We start from the raw sequence: 12637 nt of genomic DNA on the forward strand, positions 1-12637 counted from the left end.
TGGGATGGGAGTGGGGATGGGGGTAGTATTGGGATGGGAATGGAGACAGAGATTGGGATGGGGATGGGGGTGGGATTGGGATGGGGGGTGGGGGTGGGATCGGGAATCGGGAATCAGGAATCGGGACAGGGATTGGGATGGGAATCGAGACAGAGATTGGGATGGGGATGGGGGTGGGGGTGGGATTGGGATGGGGACAGAGATTGGGATGGGGATGGGGGTGGGATTGGGATGGGGATGGGGACAGAGATTGGGATCGGAATGGGGATGGGGATTGGGATGGGGGACAGAGATTGGGATTGGGGATGGGGGTGGGATTGGGATGGAAACGGGGACAGAGATTGGGTTGGGGATGGGGATTGGGATGGGGATGGGGGTAGGCTTGGGAGGGGTATGGGGGCAGGCATGGGAATGGGGACAGGGAGGGGGATGGGACTGGGGACAGGGATGCGACAGGATCCGAGGGCAGGCGCGGGCAGGGCTCAGCGGCAGGGACCGAGGCTCCCCCGGGCGCGGCGGCCGGAGCCCGGGGCCGGCGGGGGCGGGCGAACAAAGCGGCGGGGCCGGGCGGCGGGGCGGGGCCTGGGCGGGTCCCTCCCCCCGCGGTGCGATATAAGCGGGGGCGCGGCGGCGGGGCGCGCACTGGGAGCGGCCGGGCAGCCATGCAGCTCGCCGGGGCAGCGCTGGTGCTGTGCGCCGCCGCCGCGGGGGTGGCCGCGGCTCCGGGACCGGCGGCGGGGCAGGGACCGGCACCGGGGCGGGCGGGGGCCGAGCGGCGGGCGGCGGCGGGCAGCAAGGAGCGGCGGGCGCAGTTCGCCTCCTGGGACGAGGTGAACGTGATCGCGCACGGGCTCCTGCAGCTGGGCCACGGGCTCAAGGAGCACGTGGACCGCACCAAGGGGCAGATGCGGGAGCTGGGCAGCCGCCTGAGCGCCCACAACAGCTCCATGGGGCGGCTGCTGCGGCAGGCGCGGGAGGCGCAGGAGCGGGGCGAGCGGCTGCGGGCCAGCGTGCGGGAGCTGGAGGGCCGCGGCCGGCAGCTCCTCAACCTCTCCGAGGCCCTGCGGCAGCGCCTGGAGGAGGTGGCGGCCGACAAAGCCGCCATCCAGGGCCGGCTGGAGCAGCTGGAGGGGCGCGTCCGGCAGGCGCTGCAGGCGCGGCCGCCCGGCAACCAGAGCGCCAAGGACCTGGGAGCGCTGCAGGTGAGGGGGAGCGGGGGTCCCGCATCCCCGCGGGGAGAGCGACGGGAGCGGCTGGGAGGGGGAGAGAGCTTGCGGCACCCGGAGGGGTGGGTGGGGGTCGGCTTCAGGAAAGCGCTGCAGGGACCCGGTGGTCCAGGGGGCGCCGGGCGCACTCGCTGCCCCGGTCCCGCATCCCCGCAGCGGCCGCGGGGAGAGCGACGGAGGTCCCGACCGTCCCGGGGCGACGGGAGGGGGCGAGAGCTTGCGGCACCCGGAGGGGTGCGTGGGGGTCGGCCTCAGGAAGGCGGTGGAGGGACCCGGTGGTTCGGGGGGCGCCCTCGCTGCCCCAGCCCCGCCGAGGGTCCCGCAGCGGCTGCGGAGAGAACGAGGCGGGTCCCGACCGTCCCGGGGCGACGGGAGCGGCTGGGGGGCGGTGGACACCTGGAGGGATAGGGGGACACTCGGAGCAGTGGGTGGGGGTCGGCCTTGGGAAGGCGCTGGAGGGACCCGGTGGGTCGGGGGGCTCTGGGAGCACTCACTGCCCCAGCCCCGCCGAGGGTCCCGGTCCCCCCGGCTCTGCCCGCTGCAGCGAGGTTCACCGGGCTCCCCCCCCTCCCCGCCCGCAGTCCCTGATGGATGCACAGAACCTGAGGATCGAGGAGCTCCTGCAGAAGATCAAGCAGCAGCAGTACAAGCTGGACAAGCAGAATCTGCAGATCAAAAGCCTGCAGAGCAAGGTGAGCTCTCCTCCTGCCCTGTGGCTGGGAGGCACAGCCTGGTCCCCCGTGCTGTGGGGACCCCAGTGTGAACCTTCCCGCAGCCCAGCACTCTGGTGACAGAAGTGGCTTTGCTGCTGCTGCTTGGCCTTGGGGACCCTATGGAGCCCACGGCCCCGGTCCCTGTGCTGCAGCATTGGTGTGAGGGTAGCAAATGGCAAAGCTTCCCAAAGATTTGCACAGAGGAGTAAGAACTGGTGTGTGGGAGCAGAGCCTCCCTGGCTCTTTCCTTTGAGTTTATCTGCAGACTAAACTCGTTAGCATGGGTGTGAAAAGCCGCAATCACTTCTGGCTTTGCCAGCCTCACATATTTCCTGCTCCTCGAGGTTTCGGGGGAAGTTCAGCCCCAGCTCTGGTCATGGGGGAGCGAGCAGCAGCTTGGCTGACCAGCTCCCCTCGTAACAGCACTGAAAATGAGCCAAGATAAAACTGTTCTTTCAGGTCAATCTACTGATCCCCTTGCACCTGAAGGACAACAAAACACAGTCTCCAAAGTGGAAGATAAACCTGAAGAGTCACAGCCTCACCAACCAGAGTCGGAATGCTAGCGGGGAGCCTGTGTCGATGCAGAGTGAGTATCAAGCCGTGCTGCCCCATGCCTCTGTGCCAGAGCAAACCTGTAGCAGCTGCAAGTGCTTGAAAACAAAAGATACAGTTGTCCTGAGTCAGGATGTGAGATTTGCTTGCAGAACTGGAGCTTAGGAGTTTGGCCAGACTGAGGGTATCTGGAGCACGGGTGGGATACTCAGCAGGAATTCAAGGATTTAAGAAGAATTTTTCTGCCTGACATTAAGAATGCAGTCAGGAGCGGACAAACACTGCTGACAGGTATTAGTCAAAGAGGATTGGCAGGTGGGGGGGTGAATGCAGGCAGGAAAGGAGGATCTGTGCTCCTCAGAGTTACTCTGTTCACCTGCTCTCGCTTCACCAGTCAGGGTCTGCTGTCTGCTGGTGGAGGGGAGGGTTAGGGAGCCCTGGATCATGAGAGGAGAGCTGGATCCTTGTGCATCCATCTCCCTTGGCTCATATTTAAGGCTCTTACATGAAAGACAAGTGCCTCAGCTCATGCTATCCTTAGCAGAAGGTGCTGAGCTGCACGAATGCCTGGGCAGCAGAGGCACCGGGCACTCACAGCCCTGGGAAATGTGCACTGGAGTGGGTGAGTGGACCCTGCATCTGGAGCTCCTGGCTCTGCCTGGAGCATCCTCTCTGCTGGCAAGGGGGCTGGAGGAGCTCCTGCAGAGCGAAGGGCAGCAGAGCAGGGGTCCCCAGCTGTGCTGCATCATGCAGCCTCCCTCCTCAACAGGAACTGGTGTCCCAGCAGGATTTGCTGGCTGGGAGCAGCTGCTCTCATGTCAACTGAATTGTGGTGCTGGCTCTGTCTGTGCAGCTGTCTGAGGATGTCTGCTGTGAGCCAAACAGAAACCAGGCAGGGTGAGGATGCATGGGGGAATCCTGCCCAGGGCTTAATGCAGGGATAGCTGTAGGAAAACACATGGTAATTTGTATGTGGAGCCTGGAAGCTGTCACTGGTGTGCCTGAAAGCTGGGTGGGCAGAACAAAGAGCTGCAGAAATTGGTGTGGACAAGGAGAGAGATGGGATGCAGGGCTCTAAACTACCCTTCTTGTGCACTGGTCAGCCCACAGTGGGGCTACGTGAAGTCTCCCTTGGTCAGAGCAGCACTAGCCAGCCAGAAAACTCTTGGAATCTTTCCCCCACGTTTTTTCCCAGCTCTTTGTGACTTGCCCTCAGCAGTGTGTTATAGAATCTTAGAATCATTTGGGTCGGAAGGGACCTTCAAAGGTCCTCTAGTCCAAGGCCCCTGCTTAGCTCTCGGGCTGTGCTGAAACTGGAGTGCAGGGTTCAGGTCTCTGCTACTTACTGGTGGCAGAGGTAGGGTGTGCTGTTGGCTCTCTGCTGGCTGATGAGTGCTGGGTGCAGCAACCCTTGTGAAGCACGGTGGGAGGCAACAAGGGCCCACAGCCCCTGGCATGCTGTGATGTAGGGTGTGTGAGAGCTCAGCACCTTCTTGTGCCATGCTGTCCCTGACGGAGAGACCCTGAGCATCCCTGGCATCCTGACTCCCTCCCACCTGGCTGAGCCATGAGCCCCCCCTTCTCTTGCCTGATCCCTGATGTTGATATCACTGACAGAAAACAAATTGGCTTCCTCTCATTAGCAAGTCGAGTGAGTTTTCTGGCAAATCTTAACAGCATGTTGTAGCTGGTGGGCCAGCCCTGTGCCCTCTGCCTGGGGAGGCTTGTGGCTGCTTCCGAGCGCGGGGAAGGCTTGTGCCGGCGGCTCCCTGTGTATTGTCGGGCAGAGCCAGAGTGCTGGCACAGCCCCAGGGAAGAGCTATGAACTCCACCAGCAGCCCTTTCAGAAAGACCCTTTTATTTGCATCCAGTGAACACAAGTGGGGTTTTTTTTTTAAGGCTGGAGATGGCACGAGGCCAAGCATGTGAAAGTTGAAGGCTTGAAGCAGCCTGGAGAGTGAAAGGTTTAATCGCTTGCAGAAAGAGGATCACGTCTTTAGGCAGAGCCTGTGCTTTCTGGCAGCTGGCCGAGTAGGGGAAAGGTAGAGCCCTGCTTGCTCTCTCCCTGTAGCGCTGGGACTCCAAAATAATTGGGTTGGGGAGGGTGAGGGGGAGGCGATGCAAACAGCTCCAGGCATGCCCTGCTCTCTGCAGGGAAGGGTGTTTATCCCAGGTTGGTGACCTACCCTCATGCCTGGAGATCCTGTTGGGTAAATACGATGCCATGCCCGGGGCAGCTCCAGCCAGCCTTGTTGATTCTTCTGTCTTGTTTGGCTAAATAAAGGGGGAGGGAAAGAAAAACATCCAGAACAGCCAGGAGGTCTTGTTGTTCTGGTGCCATACGGATGTGCAACATCAACTGGAACTAACAAGCCTGTTCCTCAAAGACAAAGATTGAGCTGAGGCTGTTCAAGCAGCTGCATCTCATCCAGCTGCTTGAAAGTCCCTGTTGCACCAGGGAAAACAGAAGAGATCTGGGTGCAATGAGTGTGGCCAGGGCCCAGAAAAAAACAAAACAAAAAACAAAAACAAAAGCAAAAAAGACAGGGATGGGGTTGACTTGTGCACACTGGGGCCACTGGGCATCTCCCTATGCTGATGCTGGGAGATAGTGGGAGAGGAGGTGGGGGGCTCTGCCGGGTCAGGCAAGCCCAGCAGCCTGTGGCACCTCCGGGGGGCTGGTGCTGGGGGTGCTGGGGCTTTTCCTTCCCCTGAGCCCCGTTTGGCTTCCCTGGCTGTGTTCACCTAGGAAGTGGGGATATCAGGGATACACTTGACCTCCCCGCCACGCTGGGCGGCTTTGTGTGCTTCTGATGGTGGGGCTGTCCCACTGCAGGCAGTGAGGGAGAGGCTGCCTGTGCTGAGGAGGGGGAGCAGGTGAAAGGTGGTGGCAGGTGTCACTTTGCCATCCTCTCGGTCTCCCTATGCTGACCTTTCCTCCAGTTGTGGCTCTGCTCTGCCCTAACACAGCATCGGGGCTATCCAGGCACCCAGCAAGGATGGGGACAATGCCCCGTGGGGGCTGCTCTTGCCCTCAGCAGCTCAAAAGCCCCATTTTCCCCCTCCTGTCCCAACATGAAGTCCCGTGGCTGTGGGGGAGGCCCCTCTCCCCGCTGCCACCCCGGATCATGGTGCCAGCCCTGACCCTGGGGACGGCTATGGCAGGGGTGACCCCATGGGGGGCTGCATGGGCAGCCAGCACCCCAGCACAGCCTGGGGCTTGTCTTCAGGTTTCTTCTCCCGTCTGTCTGGGGGTCATGCTGGCAGCAGCTGTGAGCCACCAAAATCCATCCCACCCTCGTGTGGGGAGAACAGACCCTCTTTGTCTGGGGGTGACGGGGGCACCTGTCCTGGCTGACAAAGAGCCCCTTGACTGTGCCGACAGCCTGGGGGCTGCAGTCCCTGCACATCCCCCTGCAGCCTTTTGACTTGGGTTTTGTAACAGGTTCCCCCCTGCCACCCCCCCCCCACCCCACCCAGTCTCTTCTCGGCTGCTGCGGGTGGTGGTTCCTGGATGGACTTTTATCAGCGCTGTTGAAATGGTGCTTTGCTGGCAGCTCCGGGCAAAGTCCTTGCAGGGGCAGAAGGAGAGGTGGGAGCCTGGCCAGCATGGGGATGGAGGGGGACAAGCTGGGGGGGCGGCCTCACCCCTGGCAATCCACTTGTGCAATGAGCTGAGTCTCCCTGGGGTCCACCCACCCCTTCCCTGCCCCGGTTGGTGCACCTTGGGCAAAAGGGTCACCCCAGGCTGGCCCAGTGCCTGCTGGTGGCAGGTTGCCCAGCAGGCTGGTGTCTGGCTGGGGCCACCACAGTTGCCAGGAGCAGGAGTAGTGTGCTGGATGCTCAGGCATCTTTCTGACATCGGGACCTGGGGGGGTTCTTTCTGCCCGTGAGAGGCCCTTTGAGGCTGCTTCAGCCTCGGGGTGGGGTGGGGATGCTTCGCCCTGCCTTGCCTCTGGCGTTATCCCACACCAAACGGGCTGCTCCTGCCTGCTGTGGACATGGAGTGAGCTAGGAACTCCCTGGGTCTCCTCAATGAGGAGCCATGCTCTCCAGCCTAGGTCATCCCAGCCTGGCCCAGCGCCTGGCTTCTGCCTTGGATGGAAGCCCAAGGAGCTGTGTTTGGATAAATGGGAAGATACGGGGTCACAGTGTTTAAAGATGCTGAAGTTGGAGGCTGTCATCTCTAGCGTGTGGCCAGAGCCACGGCCACCGCTGTGCACAGCTGGCTGGGCTTGTGGCCAGGGCTGCAAGTGCTGTGGTAGGAGCAACCTGCCGAGAAAGTGGGACTCGGGGCCATCCTCAATCCAGCGCTGTTTCCTTCCCCTGCAGAGCTCCCAGAGGATTGCCACCAGCTCTTCCTGGCCGGGCAGCAAAGCAGTGGCGTTTTCCAGGTGCAGCCTGTGGGGTCTCGGCCCTTCAAAGTCTACTGTGACATGACGGCAGGTAAAGCAGTGGAGATGTCCTGCAGCACTTTGCGTGGTGGTCTTGCAGATGGTAATTCCCCCATAACTGTGTTTTTCCCTGCCCGCAGAAGGTGGCTGGACAGTGATCCAGAGGCGCATGGATGGCTCTGTGGACTTTGACCAGCTTTGGGATGCTTACAGGGATGGCTTTGGAGACCTTAGAGGTAGGTGGATGACAGTGTCTATCTTATCATGGGGTAAGTGATACCTTTGCATAAGTTATTCCACCTTGCTGGCTCCTGGAGGCCTCTGCTGAGGGGAGGGGGGGGCATTCCTTGCAGAGGAAGAGTCCTTGTTCTTCCTGACTTGTCCCGCAGGTGCCAGTGATCCAAATGCAGTGGTGTCCTGGGTTGTCCCTGTTTGTCTCTGGAGCCTGTTCACATGTTTGTTTTGCACAGCGTGTTTGTGTCCCTGCAGCCAAAGCAATGTGTCCTGTTTCAGGTGACTTCTGGCTGGGCCTGGACAAGATACATCACCTCGTCCAAGAGGGAAGATACAACCTCCTGATTGAGCTGGAAGACTGGGAGGGAAATTCCCAGGTGGTTCAGTTTGTCTTCAGCCTTGGCGGTGAGAGCACAGCCTACACGCTCAACCTGCTGGGACCCCTGTCCGGAGAGCTGGAAAATGCCATCGGGGATTTCAGGCAGCTGCCCTTCTCCACTCGGGATCGTGACCACGATCTCAAAGCTGACACAAACTGTGCCAAACACCTCTCAGGTTGGTATGAGCTCTTCCTTCCCAGTGGCGTGCACTCTCCATTCAGGCTTCTGCTCTCCGGTGATGGGCGTGAGCGGGATGCTGACCCTGTGGGATTAGACCCCTGTGGTCTTTAGCCTGGCTTGTCCTCTGCTTTCCTGGGAAAGGTGTGTCCTTGGGAGGAGTGGTGTGGGGGATGGGAAGCTGAAAGCAGGAGGGGCTCATGATTCAGGTCTTTGCCCCAAACATCTGTCTAACAGCTTTGCTGGCTGCCACCTTGCTTGGAAACCTTTCCAGCAAAGCAGAGGCTGGTCCCCAGGCCTGGGATGGGGCTGCTGAAGGGTTTAGGGGGTTTTGAACACAAGAAAGCAGCAGGGATTTGCAGATGCATCTTGAAGTCAGATGGGATCTGTGCCAAGGTTTCCCAGTGCGTGGGACCCCTCGGGTGTGTATGAGGTGGTCTTGTAAGGTGCCAAAGCCCTGGAAGACTGGGGGAAATGAGGGGCAGCAGCTGCCTTGAACCTGGGTTTGTTTTCTGTTGGGAAGTGCTGTGGGCTAACCCTGCCTCTCATTGCCTTGCTAGGTGGCTGGTGGTTCAGCACCTGTGGCCATGCCAACCTCAATGGGAAGTACTTTCGCTCTATCCCCCGGCAGAGGCACGAGCGCAAGCAGGGCATCTTCTGGAAGACATGGAAAGGCAGGTATTACCCGCTGAAGTCAACCACCATGAAAATTCAACCTGCAGCACTGGAAGCAGAGCCCTAAAGCTTCCACTTGAGACTTGACCTTCTCTGTGGAGTGCAGACCTGAGCTCCCTCAATTTGTGTTTACAGAAAAAACAAACCCACCCTCCCTGGGAAGTCCCTGGAGGAGAGTTTCCCTTGGTTAGCAGCCCTTTAGTGGCATGACACAGCTCTTCCCTATAAGTAAAAACAGCTCCTTATTGCTGAAACCCTTGGATGGGGAGCTCCTGAACCAGAAGAGGAGCCACCACCAGGGAGATCTAGCTCCCGAGCATGCACAAGGGTCTTCCAACCTGCCACGTGCTGCTGTGGCAAGTTCAAGTTGTCTGGTGCTTTCTGTCCTGTCTGAACACTTCTGTGCTGGTTTTGATGGGCTGGGGGGGGAAGGGGAGCCTTGCTGTATCCTGTCTTTCACTGTTCCCAAATGATGTCCTGTGTACCCTTCCCCTGCTGGGGCTGTGGAGCAGCGAGCCTCGGGCAGCTCCATCTGTGCAGCCCCTGCTCTGGTGACTTCAACCCACTGAGAACGGAGGTTTTGGTGGGAAAGCTGAAGGACACCCTGTGCAGGCGGGGACCTCGGACTTACTTGGCTTCCCTGGCCCCCACGGCTTCGAAGCCCTTCCTGGCTGTACTGGAATTTGCCAGGAGCTGGGGAAACCACTGCCAGCTCCAGGAGATGATGGGTGGGTGGGATCCTGCAGGGTGGCACAAGGGCCAGATCCTGGAGGGCTGCTGGGTCTCAAGCTCCACCTGGAGCCTACCAGGGTGGTTGGGATGAGCACTAGGACAGCACAGGTACAGAGCAGTGACTGTCCCTGGGCAGGACCAGCCCTGCTATAAATCCCCCTCCGGCCTGGGGGCTGCCTTCTTCCAGCAGACTCCACATACTTGGCAGTGGGAATGGTACCATCCTGCACATTTGCCCCAAAACTTGCTCTGAAGGGCCAGGAGACAACAGGGTTTCTCTGCCAGAGCCACACCGCCTTGTCAGGTACATACCCTGATGTACAGCATTGCCTCTGCCTTTGGGGTGGGTGGCTGGGGAAAGGTGGGCAAAGCAGGTCCCCAAAAACTGTTACGGGCCAAGCTGCCGTCTTGGGGCTTCCCAAGCATCCTGCCCTATTGAAGTCATATTGACTACTGTGCTAAATATTGTAAATAGTCATTTGTAGGATGTTGGATCTTGTCAGTGAATTTTCTGGTTTAATTTGTTCCCATATTTAAATGCAGTGTTAATAACAATGTGGTGTAATTTATAAATGTTGATGCTGGAAAAAAAAGCAACTGTAGTTTGTGTATTTTAAACTTTTTTTTGTACTAAAATATCTTTTCTGAAGAAGTCTTTTAATAAAAACAAGCCTGTAACTGTCCTGCCTGGATTATTTGCCTGATGGTTTACCAGTAAATGTGTGGGAAATGTGTGAGGACTATGGATTCAGAAGCTTCACTTGTTGGGAGTTGGACCTGAGCACGCTGCTTCCTTCTGTCCTCAGTTTTCAACTGCAGTCTTACAGAGCTCTCTGGGATAAATCCCTGCTATAGCCCCCAGCAGTAGTTTTTAGTCTGAAATTTATGTACCTCCAAATTTGTTTTCCCTCTGGCAATAAGGCCCTGGGGCAGCAAGTTTCCAAGTGCTGATGAGCTGGCTTTTCTTGCTCCCTGACAGCAAACCTTTACACCAGGGAGGTGTTCCTTGTAGCTGGCTGGAAAACCTGGTGCCGATGCCTTGAACAAAGGCTGAGGTCTGAATTATTGGGGTGGATTAAAGTCAGACCCACTCAGGGCAAGCCCTTTTACCTGCTCATACCATACACACACAGCTATCTCCCAAAAGCATTTATTGTGACTTCTGGGGATTAATTGAATTAAACTGGGGATGGAGCAGGAGCCTTGAAGATGAGGAGGGGTAAACTCCAGCTGTGCTCATGATTAGAGACATGTGGCCTGGTACTGGAGGTGAGAAAAAGAGGAAGTGCTAAGAGCTTCTTCAGCTGGTCAAGGAAAGGGGACAAAATTGCTCATTGCAGAAAGATGAGACTGCCCTAGTCCCCTAGAGTAGCTGTATAAATACCTGATGCACCTGACTAGCCCTGGCTCCTGCATCTTCCCTGTGGAAAAGCCTGGGGTCAGCCCATTATACCCGTCTCTGAGCTATCTGTCCGCTCACCCTTGTGTTCAGAAATACATTTTTATTGTTCCATTTGATTAATTCAAAGCTTGATTAGTCCCTGGGTGTGCCAGCAGTTGCTGGAGTGCCATGTTTTGGTCTGGATGCTGAGGTGATCCAAGTGGATGTTGTGCCTCGGAAAGCAGCCGGTGAAGGAGCTGTGGCCCCAGCACCTCCAGGGTGCCCGGTGGGCGCCCAGCACCGGCCGGGGGTGGGCTGGAGCCCCGGACCCGGACCCTACCCCGGACATGGACCTGGAGCCAGCCCCGGGCCCTGGCCGGGACCCCTGCCCCGGACCTCTGCCCTGGATCTGGACCCTGCCCGGGACCCCGGACCCGGACACTGCCCCGGACCTCTGCCCTGGACCCGGACCCCGCCCGGGACCCCTGCCCTGGACCCAGACCCTGTCCCGGACCCCTGCCCTGGACCCTGCCCCTGCCCCGGACCCTGCCCGGGACCCCTGCCCCGGATCCGGACCCTGCCCCGGCCCCGCGGCTGCAGCCGCCGCTTCCCCCGGTAGCTCGGTCCTGCCGTGCAGGTCCCCGCGTCCCAGCAGCGCCAACGCCACCCCGTGTCCCCCAACCACAGGTCCCACTCCGGGGCCCCTGCGAGGTCCCCTCTGCAGTCGCCGGTCCTGGGTCCCTGTTTCCACCTGGAATTCCCTCGGGATCCTCCAGCTCCCTCACCCGCAGCAGCACTGGGAACACCTGGGCGCGGTGGCGTAGGGCGCAGCGCCCCCCAGCGACAGCAACAGAAACGGCACCGCGGGGGGGCGCGGAGCCACGCTCCCACCAACGGACCCGGGGGGGTATGGGGGCTGCCCGCGGCGACATGGGTGCAGCCCGGGGGGATGCTGGGGGAAGCCCCGGGGGGATGTTGGGGACATGGGGACAGTCCCGGGGCGGGTACTGACAGCCCCGGGGTGGTGATGGGGACACGGGGACAGCCCTGGGGGGTGATGAGGACAGTGGGGGGGGGGGCACACGGGCAGCGCTGGGAGAACGCAGCCGGTGGTACAGCTCCCCCACCCGCAGCAGCCCCCGGCCCGGGACCCCCCTTACCTGCTCACGCTGCCACCGAGCGGCCCCTTTAAGAGGTCCCGCCCTCCCCGCGCTACAAAGTAGCCACGGGCGTGACGTCATGGGAAACGGCTGTTAAAGGAGGGGGCAAGGGGTGTGCGAGGGGTAGGGGTCCATCCTCGTCGTCCCCGTTCCCCCCCGAGCCCTTGGGGTGGGCGCCCCACGGGGCAGCGGGAGCCCCCCCATAGGCGCTGCAATCTGGCGGGGGGGGCGCTGAGACCCCCTGGGGGGACGGGGCCACCCGGGGCAGGGGGCGCACCCACCCTGAGTCTCCCCTCGCCTGACCCCCGAGGGACAGACCCTTCCCCATCAGGGTCCCCGGGGCTGTGGCAGCCTCGAGGTGGGAGACACCGGGGTGGCACCGCGGGGCTGGGGGGCAGAGCTGGCCCCAGGAGGGTCCCGAGGGCTGAGACCACCGAGCCACTGTGGGCAGCACCCAGGGCCACCGCTGGGCACGGTCCTGGGGGCTCCCGGGGGACCCACTGCGGTTTGGGTCCTGCAGGTCCCTCGGCCGCGCTCAGGGCGATGGGGGGGTCCTGAGCTCACGCCAGCAGGGTCTGGCTGCCCCGTGTTTAACGGCAGCGCCCAGCCCTGTGTCGCGGGATGGCACATCCTTCGGGAACCTTCTATCGCCCACGCTTGGGACCAGCACACGGTGGCACCGTGAACCCCACAGCTGGGTCCCGGCTCTGGCTTGGCCCCGCAGGGACACGCAGCGACTCTGCCCCATGGATCGCAGCACCAACACGAGGAGCTTGCACCAGAAACCATCTCCTGCTTAAGTTAAAAAGGTATTTTTAAAAAAACAACAACAAAAAAAGGTTTCAATATAAGAGCATCTGCATTAAACGCCCCCCAGGAGGACAAGCAGCCAAGGGGCACAGCAATGGGCTGCACCATGCACCGGCGCTGCCCTGGCAGCTGCCCACACCGGGGCATCGCCCTGCGGCGCAGGATGCGGCCCTTGGAGCCAGCCTTGGCTCCAGCCTGCC

General features: G+C 60.3%; 1 protein-coding gene across 1 annotated transcript; it reads left to right on the forward strand.

Moving 5' to 3' along the window:
- Nucleotides 1-659: 659 nt before the first annotated feature.
- Nucleotides 660-9769, forward strand: ANGPTL4 (angiopoietin like 4). The gene is made up of 7 exons (XM_056336883.1): nucleotides 660-1202; nucleotides 1808-1918; nucleotides 2399-2528; nucleotides 6827-6940; nucleotides 7029-7124; nucleotides 7402-7677; nucleotides 8240-9769. The coding sequence occupies exons 1-7, from the start codon at nucleotides 663-665 to the stop codon at nucleotides 8419-8421; spliced, it is 1449 nt and encodes a 482-aa protein (XP_056192858.1). The 5' UTR covers nucleotides 660-662; the 3' UTR covers nucleotides 8422-9769.
- The last annotated feature ends 2868 nt before the right edge of the window (nucleotides 9770-12637 follow it).

Source organism: Falco biarmicus, chromosome 4 (genome assembly GCF_023638135.1).
Source record: "Falco biarmicus isolate bFalBia1 chromosome 4, bFalBia1.pri, whole genome shotgun sequence".
NCBI lineage: Eukaryota > Metazoa > Chordata > Aves > Falconiformes > Falconidae > Falco > Falco biarmicus.

Coding starts and splice junctions, on each gene's coding strand:
- ANGPTL4 (XM_056336883.1), top strand. CDS start 663: ATGCAGCTCGCCGGGGCAGCGCTGGTGCTGTGCGCCGCCGCCGCGGGG. Junction 1,919..2,398: donor TCAAAAGCCTGCAGAGCAAG/GTGAGCTCTCCT, acceptor CTGTTCTTTCAG/GTCAATCTACTGATCCCCTT. Junction 7,678..8,239: donor CTGTGCCAAACACCTCTCAG/GTTGGTATGAGC, acceptor TTGCCTTGCTAG/GTGGCTGGTGGTTCAGCACC.